Here is a 10721-nt window from a genome sequence, read left to right as displayed (position 1 = left end):
TAGCCAGGCGATGGACGGTGCTATTCGTATCGATCGTCTGCCTCCGTGTGAGTAAACATGCGCCCTGAGGTCTGTCGTCCCCCATCGAAGGCTGTATTTAATCGACCCGTACCTTCTGTAAGATAGGCTAATACAAATTTAGCAGGTTCGTTGCACATGCTGGCGTTGTTTAGCTAAACTCTGCAACTGCAGCTGTGTAGCTAAATCTGTGTGCTATAATATCCGTTCATCACTACGTCACTCCTACGCCGTTCATGTTGTGCACTGGTGCACTATCAGCAAATCTCTCGGGTGAGCACGGACATATCCACCCCTTTCCACCACTTTCCCACTCACTCGGTGACATATTGCCGCAGGCAGGGCTGTAACTATAATCCGCTTACAACGTACTACCCTTCGTACACCAGTGGGGTTGATTCACTCTACTCAGCATCGTTTACAAATGATACAGATTACCTACAGTTTGCTACCCGTAAGGACCGTGTGATGTGTCATCAGCCAATAATTCTACTCCGCCGTAATAGACACTCGATGACAAGTGACAATACTGCCTTCTAGCACATGAGCGTCCTTTGGCTCTCATACCATTTCCATTCGTTTTAAAACTTCATATTTGGCCTGCCTTTACAATCCTTTCATCACCCTGTCGTGCTCTTTATGTTTCCATATTTCGTGTCACCTCTCACCCCGACAGCCCCTCCCTCTCTCCCCACCTCTCCCCACCCCTCCCCACTCTCCCCCGGACTGACCTCGGCTGAAGGGGATGGAGCAGCGTGACCACACCATTCCACTGCTGCTGGGCGGCAGCCCCGTCTCGTTGTTGGCCGCGAAGTTGGCAGACACGGCGAACTGATACTCGGTTCCAAACGGTAGTGAAATGTTGTGCTGTCGAGTGTCGCCCGACACACGCCACAGGTGCAGCTGTCCCTGTGGGCCAACAGGGACCAGAGGTCAGCGGGTCACAGGGTCAAAGTGTCATAGGTTCAACAGAGGTCCCAGAGGCTACAGGAACCGTAAAGGTTATAGGATCACATACACCGAGCTACAATGCTTCATGTAGTGTCCGATACTAGCCATTGCCAACTCTGAAAAAGCAACTTTGTAGTCGCTGAAGGGCGATACGCAACAATACTGACATATGTGCGAAAGGTGGGTAAAAGGAACATTAGATATAAACAGGGAACGATAAATTACAGAGTTCAAATGCATGATAGTAAAAATATTGATGTGTGATTTATGGGCATAATTATGGTGAGGGTACACAAACTACATCAGATCAGTAGAGACAAACGTTACTGGCTCCAGTCATGTTCACTGATCTGGCATGCATATGCACCGTCCAGGGATGTACGATTTAATTTTAGTGCTCAACAAATCGCATGAGCAAGGCAATCCTTAACAAAACCGCTATTTAGAAAACTGGCAAATGTTAAGATGTATTATCTTGCAGGCACCGCGGGCATGCAGATGAGATTAGGTATGAGTTCCGCCTTCTCAACAATGAACCTGCTAGCATGGGCAACTTCTTACTGCAAGGACGTTGATATTTGAAAATTAGTGACTTTCACAATGCCGAGCTGCATGCCATTCCAAAAGAGTTTCCTCAACTCATCAGCTAAATCAGTTCAACCAGCCAATCATCATCATCATCATAGTTTATTAGGCACCAAAGTTGGCAAGAAAGTAAGAAAAAAAAGGCACACACAAAACATCACACAAAGCATGACAGTGGGTGAGCAGGGGCCACACATTGATGTCGCAGGCGACACTCACTCCCGCTCCGGGCATGTCAATAGCCGGAGCAGGCGGCGAGATACTTGGTCCCGGCGACTCATCAGGAAGGCAAGCGAGTCAGCTAGGCCATCGGGAGCCCGTTGGGGGTAGATACGGTCGCTGCACGGCCGCCCTGCTGCCACCCCGAGGAGTGCAGAAAGGTTGCAGTCACACATCTCATGAAGCTGTATCAGTAATGAGCCCACTAGCTCAGTCGGGCACATAGCCAGCTTGGTGATTCCTGACAGCAGCGCCTGCTGCAGCCGGTGCTCTGAGCGCATCGCATCTTTCAAAGTGCGGAAACACGCTGCCCGCAGCAGTTCATGTGCTGGTTGGATGTCGGCAGCAGCGAGAAGCGCCGAATGGTGGGCGGAGCGAGGCAGGCCAAGAACCACCTTGATGGAAGTCGCTTGAGCGGAACAGAGGATCGTCATGTCCCTTGCATTGAGCGGGGCGGCCACGCAGCCATATGTGAGCGCCGGTTGAATGATAGTCTTCCACAAGAAGCACTTGTCGGCTGGGCAGAGGCCGGACGTCAGCATACCAGCAGGCGCGAGACCGTACAGGCTGGCACGAGCTCGAGACGCGCGGTGCTGGACGTGTGGCGCCGCAGATAAACTCCCATCCAGTACGACACCGAGGTGCTCGGACTGCTGGCGGGTGGAGAGCTGCTGGCCCGACAGGCTCCATCTTGGCACTTCGGATAGAAGCTCGGCGCCGAAGACCATGCAGTGGCTTTTGGTGCGGACGGGCTCCGGGTGGACGAACTCCAGCCTCCAGGTCTTCGCAAAGTCATCAACCACATCTAGTAGAGTGCTGAGGTTTCTGGCATTGGTGGACAGGAGTAGCAGATCATCGGCATAGCAGACAGCTGGCACGTGGTGACCATATAGGTCAGCACCGAGATCGCTTACGTCCAAGGCGGCTACGAGCGGGTGTAGGTAGGCGTTGGCTAGGATAGGCGAGAGAATAGCACCTTGCCTGGTGCCCCGGCGGATCCTGAATGAGTCGGATATGGCACCGTCAAAGGCAATGTGAGCCTGAAGTCGGCGGTACCAGGCAAGCATGAGCAGCCATGAGTTCGGACGAAGGTGTTGCGCCAGACGGTGGAATAGCCCGTCATGCCAGATCTTATCAAAACACTTCCTGGCGTCCAAGTTTGCCGCGTAAACTGGCAGATCTCGTTGTCGGCACCACTGAATGGTCTCGAGGGCCAATATGGATGCTTCGCTGGTGCCTCGCTGTTTCACGAATCCCAGCTGAAGGTCGTGCGGACAGAAACTGGCCTCAAGTTCATCCAGCAACAGCATCTCCAGCAGCTTCGACGTGCACGATGTCAGGCTAATAGGCCGGTAGTTGTCCAGATTGTTTGGATCAAGCTGGGATTTCTTCAGAAGAGGCACTACCACGCTCTCTGCAAATGTGGCCGGCACATTGCACGAAGACAAACAGGCCGATAGAAGCTGGGCCAGTGCCGATAGCAGGGGAGGAGAACAGCCATAGATGAGGTGTTCCGCCGTCACGCCGTCCGCACCCGGTACCTTGCGCAGAGGGAGGCGGCGCAACAGGTCGGCAACTTGACTCACGGTGACCGTCCGAGTGGTGGCCAGAGTGGAATAGCGTCGCGCCCTTTCTTCGACTGCAGCAGCAATCTGAGCCTGCTCAGAGTCTAGCAGGGAGGGCTCGTCCGCGTGCACCGCCTCGAAATGTCTTCCGAACTCGCTGGCAGTGCGACCACCCCCAGGAGGGAGAGGGCCGCGCCGAGAGCGCTGAACCCGTCGCCAGAAGGCGTTGGTGTTCCCATTGCGCTTGAGTTGGTGCAACAGACGGGCCTCTTGCTGCACGGGGGCTAAGGCTGCTGTGCGGCGAGCTTTCCGGTACTCTCTTCTAGCTGACTGGTAGCAGGAGTAGACCGTCGAATGAAGAGGTCGACCACAGCTGGTCCAGACATGGAGCCAGAAGATACCAATCATTTCACCAATAACTCAAGAAACTCAAGATTACCAACCGATATTTATTAGGGGAGAGTGGGGAAAGATGCCCAGGGTTTGACTATGTCATATATTATTCGAAAATGACGATCGGAAAGCCAAAACTTGAAGTTTCAACGGAAGCCGACATCATTTTTCTCCAAAAATATCACTCTTTCGTGCCTGAAATATGATAACTTTTTTTGCTATTAAGCATTTTCCTGAAGAAGTGAAAGGGGGCATCTTACCCCACAGGGTGGGAAAGACGCCCCCTGGGGTTGGGTAAGATTGCCCCCTGCACTATAAGTGACATAAATAGGCACGTAAACCGCCTGAACGAATCAGTAGTCCCTTCGAGCCTGCAGTAGGCACCAAACGTCATCGTTTGTTTGTTTTGTTGGGTTAGGCCCTTTCGGTCGACAAGACCATTGCAGAGCCGGAAGGATGATAGGAATTGGGGGGAGACATTGGTCTGGGCAGGCACCCTAGAGAGTCGCCGGGGCTGAGCCCATCCATAGGACAGGCCGACCAGCCCCCCAAGCACTCTCTGCACCCGGCTACGGGGTGCAGCTCCCTCGGGAGCAGCGGTGCCGCTCCAAGGGAGCAGCCCGCATGAGATAAAGTTGCCTGTCCAGCCCGGAAGGGGGTTGTGGCGTGGAGGAGAAGGATTTCAGTATCCTGAGGATAGAAGCACGGATAGGTGTCTCGCGTCATCGTAAGGGCCCTCAAAAGTAGTCGTAAGGGGCTTCAGAGGTCATCGTTAGGGCCATCATAGTCCAGCGTGGCCAAACAAGCCTCCGTGGTGGCGTTCGGAGACCACTGTGGGCCCTTATAGGTCTTTATAATGCTTGAGGGCCCTCGAGTCCATCGTGGGGACCTCAGATGCCAGCGCGGCCCGTGGAGCCAACGTGGGAGCCCTCAAAGGATGTCGTGAGGGGCCCTGGAACCAATAATGGGGCCCACAGAGGCCGTCGTGAGGGCTCTCAGAGTCAGGTGCCGCCCAAAAAGTCGCTGTGCGGGCCGAAAGACCGGCATGGGGAGCACCCGACCGTACTGGACTCTCAATAGTCCCAGATCGGCTTTTGTCTCTCATCACAAGTATGTAATAAATGATTTGACGGGCTGCTTGGAGGACAGCCTACGGATTTAGGGGGGGGGGGGCGTCTTTCCCCATCAGGACAGGGGGCATCTTACCCCAAGGTACCGAAGTAACATTAAATCAGCACCATTTGTTAGCCATAAAACTACACCCTGAAACAAACTGTTTGGGACACAGTACATGCATGTTAATGTATCACGACTATAGCAAGGGACGCAAAAATTAGCTACCTTCTTTGATATTTACAATGTTTTGACGCCAACATATTTTTTGAAAGCAGCAAATAAAAAACATGCAATCACCAGCCAGCCGTTGCCCAACTGAGCTTCGCAAATTTTTGTGCAGTTAACAAGGCAGGCTTCCGCTTTACGCTAAGAGCATTAATTTCCAGGTTCGATTCTTTGTTTCCCCGCTAGAGGGGGTGGGGCGTCTTTCCCACCCTGGGCATCTTACCCCACTCTCCCCTACCAGTGCCAGGTGTAAAAGTAATTTTAAAATAAATATCGGTTGGTAATCTTGAGTTTCTTGAGTTGTCGTTATCCAACTGTCATGGATACTTTACATTTCACCAATATAATAAATCAATAAAACGAAGCGAGCAAAAATCTAATGCAAGACATTATTTGCCACATAACATATGATGTGGTATACCTACATATGATGTAGGTATGCCAATTTTATATTCGTGAGATTTTGGCTCCAGTTGAACTAAGAGGCAATCAGCATTGCCTTTTCTAAAGTCAACAGACTTTCCCAAGCTGGGCTGCTGACACCGCCTTGTCAGTGGCTCTGAAAGCCGCGGGTTATTGGGTACGGAAGACGTCACAGACTGGGGAACAATGCCCCGGCCCGCTCTGTCCGACGTGTTTCCAAGCAGAATGAAATTGACCAGGGTTGCCGATTTCGCCAGACAGGCGCCATTTTCGGAGCTGGGCCAGTTAATCTAGCGGAGCGGGCGTCGACATGTAGCGCCCCCTCCCCTGCGACCCCCGGGGGGCGAGTGCGCTTAGTAGGCTCTCTCTAATGGAAATCGCGGCTATATTGCTGTTAGCACTTCGGTACCCAGACCCAGTGGCACTCCAACGGCGCCACTGAAATGGCGACCAACTTTGAACTCGAACGTGAAGAGTTCAGCAGTTTCGAGAAGAAAATGTGCAAAAGGTCATCGCTTGATTCATTCATCATTTTATATGGCTGCATTAAAAGTAGCATTACCCCCTGCCCAAAACCCATTTCAGAACACTACCACACTAGCAATAGATCGATTGCAGGTTTCTGAAAGCACAGCATGTTCATTTAATGTGCCCAGCATGCCTGCGTGCTTGGGTCAATGTTATGCGGTACAGCATAAAATCAGGCGCTCACTACTACTGCCATCTATGAGCTAGGATCTAAGTAAATGCGTGAAATGCTGGCGAATCCAAACTCGGACAGAGAAAAGGCTACCCTAAATTATAACTTTGATGGAGAGAACAAAGCACCTTTGTTTGAAATAAAAGGAGTAACCAGGCAGCATACATCACCATTATTTCTCCCTCTGTTCCTCTCGTCTTGACTCTTTTCCAATATTCCCACCTGGCACTGGTAGGGCTGGTCGGAGCGATGCTCGCAGGCAAACAGGGTGAAGCTGTCGGGTGTCCTGTCGCCTGCGGTGTGCTGCCAGAAGAGCTGATACTGACCGGGACCGGAGATCCTCAGCGTCACGGAGTGGGGCGGCGCACCCACTGCGGAGAGAGGTGGGGGTTAGTAGAATAAAGGCCACGGTAACAGAGGGGCAGGTCAGGTTAACAAAAGGGAGGTCACATCAACAGAGGGGCAAATCAGGCCAACAGACGGCCAGGAAAGGTAGCTAAAAAGGAAGGCCAAGTTATCGAAAGGGAATGTCGGATCAACATATAAGAATGCCCCATCACCAAAGGGACAAGTCCCGTATATAAGGATGCCTAAAATGGGCGGTGAGCTAATTCAGTCGATCATTTAGGACTGTAGAGGGAAGTTTAGGGCGAAACAGGCCAAGTCATTAGAGTAAGATATTATGGGAGGTAAGTAGAGTAAGCAGACACATAACAATGACCAGTAAATCATATCGCCTCTTCGCATATGTCCTACATTTACCTGCAACGTGTATGAGTTACTGCCATAGGATGCTGCATCCAACCACCATATTCAGAGCTTATGGCTAATGCAACGAATAGTTGTAGCCACCCAACCATGCCCCCAGCTTCAGCGTTACATAATGGGGCCCTTTGTCATTTTACCGGTAAGCTTCCTATGTACAGAATAGGGAATAAACAACAAATGGGTGCAGCAGCCTGTAGTAGGAAAAATGATCCAAAGCAGGCAAACAAAACACTGGCTTAGCAGTGCATGAGGGACGAACACAAACAATTGTCTCAGCCTTGCAAGTGGGCATGATGACGCCACCTGTTGGACAACATGAGAATGCTGTCGCCACTTTTACAGACGCAGGGTTCACGTGGGGAAAAGAAGCTTCCGTTTACCTTCCACGGAGCTGCAGCTCCTGGCTTATAAGCAGCCGGGAATGTTCTGTCCCGGAGCTCACTACAGGCCCCTTCGGTCACGAGCTACGCAGCAAGGACAGGACACCCTGGCACGGAGGGACAGCCCGCCGCACTGTCTGTGCATCAGAGCGTCGTGCAAGCTGAATAGTGCGACACAAAGCCGTTTACGACCAAAAAGGAGCAATCAAACAATAACATTAAATTTATGACTGACGTAATCCTGCAAAAGGTATGTTTTGAGCGCATGTATTACAAACAAGCGTGATCTCCAGGGACTTGAAGAGAGAACGGTGCATGTTTCTGGGTTTTCCAACATTATAACTCATTAACGATCTGTAAGTTCCACTCTTACGTTTGTTACATTTGAAACGTGCCGCGGACTTAGTGGTAAAAGGCAGAACTAACTATGATACAAATATCTCAATGACAAGCGTCATCAGACCATAGCTGTGAGCAACACGTTGAGCTCTGTCACTCGATGAAATGCAGTCACAGCCTCCACGAATCAATACAGGTCAACGTAAATGTGTGGGGAAAATAGGCAAAATAGAAACATGCTAATAAATGAAGATAAAAATGGTATGGTTAGCGGTGATGTATCTCGCATTTTTATTCGTTGGATCGAGTCTACAAAGCACACAACAGCGCTCCGTAATCTACCGCCGTCTAGTAAAACTGGGTACCAAATACTGGCGTGTTCTAGGAACCTGGTAGTTACATCAAGGCTGGAGCTTTCCACGGAGCAATGCCATGATGACTTCCGGGAAATAAATCTAGCGTTCCTCGCTCCGAGATATATCGTCCTGCCCCACAATATTGCAGTCACACCTTCACCGAAAAGCTACGACCGTGCTCCTCCCCAAGCGGCCTGCAAGTACCTCACGCCGTTTACAGTACCTATCTCATCTTTCATGACCTGAAAAGCTCTGCTCGAAATCCTCTGCTGATGCCAGGCGGATTGAGTTAATTTATCGGAAACGGGTGCCTAATTTCCTCACTCTATTTATTATTTAATTGGTCACCGGTTGTTTATCTAATGATCAAATTCAAAACAAATATTTACCGTACAAAAAAAAAAATGTTCAAGTCGTTTAACATAGCGTTTAATTCAACCTCATTAAAATCAACGAATTTCCAGCTCACCTTTCCTCTGCTCTGGCACGGTCAGAGTGGCCGTCTGTGACGAGCGGCCCACGGCGTTACAGGAGGCCAACAGGAACATCGTGGCGCCGCTGCTCACTCCGGAAAAGCGCGCGTACGCGTCCGTGGTCATGGTGGGCACCATGGATCGTCCGGTCGGCCCGGTGGCCGTCACGCAGTAGCTGAAGTTGGCGCCGTTCTTCTGCCACGGCTCGATTTGGCGCCAGTAGACGAGCACGGTGCGCGAGTCGGTACTGGCGCCGATCAGCTGAAACGAGCCTTGGTCCACCGCCGGGGCTGCGTCCGGAACTGAGGGCGGGCAGACAGGCAGCTGTTGTGATAATGCAGATTAGATGTGCCGAATGGGCTATGAAGAGTAGGGCGAATGACACAGGCGATATGCAAGTGTTACATACAAGGTTTTAAAGAAAAATAATGGGTTATTTACAGGCCAGCCATGGTTTTGAGTAAAATATGGGTTTTTAGACTGTCACAACTAAATAATTTATGAGAAGATAGCTTAAACTTAGCATCACTTTTTTATTACTTGTCAGTCTGCATGACACTCTTTGTGATTATTAGCTAGCAAAACGCTGAGATCCCATTAGTGACATTTGTGTCAACCAGCTGTGCCATTTTATGTATTTCTTCTATTGAAGATCGTGTCGACAATTTCAGCTGTGAGAATGGCGACAGAGCTGGTTGACTGTGGTTGTCAGAAATTTGTGGTGGCACGCTCAGGCTCGGCCGTGGCGGTAATAAAGGCATCTATCAGCTATGGGAACGGTGACAGCGTGTGTGTCATCTAGTCATGGTAAACGTGTAAGCAATACATCAGTGAAATTCTAACGTAAATCGTGCCGCAATGTGGGCATTGAAGTTATGTAAGCTGATCATGAGCTGCTCATTTCGTGACACGTGAACTGCTTCAACGAGAAAGCACGCTTGTCATTCCAGATTGGATGGGATAATGCCCTTTCCATCTATTGTTTTGGGCCAGCAAATCCATCATTAGCGCTATAATGGTACCGAGAACTTTGTTTGTCCACACATACATTTGCGCTAGTGCCTGGTAGCATGTCGGACTAGGCATGAATTGAACACCGTGAGCTTATTCAACAGCATTATATAACACATCCAGCTGCAAGCTGCCTGGCTAATCCAAAGCACTACAGCCTACAGAAACTATAGTTGAAGTGTCAAAATGAAATAAAATAATTTGGATGTAAAACAGCAAAATATTTTTGAAATATTTATATGAAAATTACAAATACAATCCATGCAGTGTCAAAAAAGTGTGGGAAGGAGCCGACTAGCACTCCCAGCACGCCATGAAAAACCGATAGCAGGGCCAAGCGCCCAGCTTAATTCTCCCGTCTCGCCCTGGTGGCACCTCTGCGCCCCGTCCCTCTGCCCCGCACTCACCAGTGGGCAGAGTCCTCACGTCCAGCGTGGTCGGCTCCGACCACAGGTCCTCGCTCTCGGCCAGACTGGAGCGCATCCTCACAGAGAAGTGGTACAGCGTGTACGGTCTGAGACCGGTGACCAGCAGTGGCCGCGGCAAGGAGAGCTCCTGGTCACTGGGCATGGCGCTCATTGACGAGGCGTTCACCGACTGCAGACAGAGGGGGAGGGCGTGAGAGAAGAGAGAGAGAGAGAGAGAGAGAGAGAGAGAGAGGGGAGAGGGCGTGAGATGGGGTATTGGAGGGTCGGGTCATGGGGTAACTGGGAGATGAATCAGTAGATTGAAAGAACGCGATGAAAGCTGAAAACAATAAGGCAGCAATATCAAAGCCAGAGAAATGAAATAAATGTATTGCTGTTCGCTGTTGATTAAGGTGAAAATAAACATAAAACACAAATTTTACTAGGCATGCTACTATAACTTAACTTAACATATAAGTGAGTTGTGCTATGTTTGTATAACAATTTAAGATTCACCGCACGGAGTCGAGATCTTGCGACAAGTCTGAAATAAATCAAAGCAAACTGAGCCCATAGTAGACTCATAAGTCGATCAGACGTCCTATCAATGTTCATGTCGTATTGCTAGATATCATATTGAAATGTCGAGGTCGTGTCATGGGGACTGAGGAGGAATTTGTCGCGTCGATTAAATAGGAGAGGCAATAAAAATGGCTTTTTATTTTCATCTAAATACGGAAAAATCCGTTTCCGTCACTGACACGTTCCTGTCGAGACGTACAGTTCATGGCA

At 50.1% G+C, this 10721-nt stretch overlaps 1 protein-coding gene across 2 annotated transcripts in view; it reads right to left on the bottom strand.

Annotated features, from left to right (window-relative positions):
• LOC122381164 (cytokine receptor-like) overlaps window positions 1–10721 on the bottom strand; it is a 90320-nt gene that overhangs the window by 5554 nt on the left and 74045 nt on the right. For both annotated transcript variants that reach the window (XM_043365020.1, XM_043365021.1), the window contains exons 8-11: window positions 9930–10119; window positions 8508–8813; window positions 6418–6566; window positions 750–927 (exon numbers count right to left, since the gene is read on the bottom strand). In XM_043365020.1, the coding sequence (XP_043220955.1) occupies window positions 750–927; window positions 6418–6566; window positions 8508–8813; window positions 9930–10119 (823 nt within the window). The remainder of the gene's footprint in view (window positions 1–749; window positions 928–6417; window positions 6567–8507; window positions 8814–9929; window positions 10120–10721) is intronic.

Source organism: Amphibalanus amphitrite, unplaced genomic scaffold (assembly GCF_019059575.1).
Source record: "Amphibalanus amphitrite isolate SeventyFive unplaced genomic scaffold, NRLGWU_Aamphi_draft 000115F_arrow, whole genome shotgun sequence".
Lineage (NCBI taxonomy): Eukaryota > Metazoa > Arthropoda > Thecostraca > Balanomorpha > Balanidae > Amphibalanus > Amphibalanus amphitrite.
Note: the sequence above shows the minus strand (reverse complement) of the source record. Positions and strands in the feature narration are given on the sequence as shown.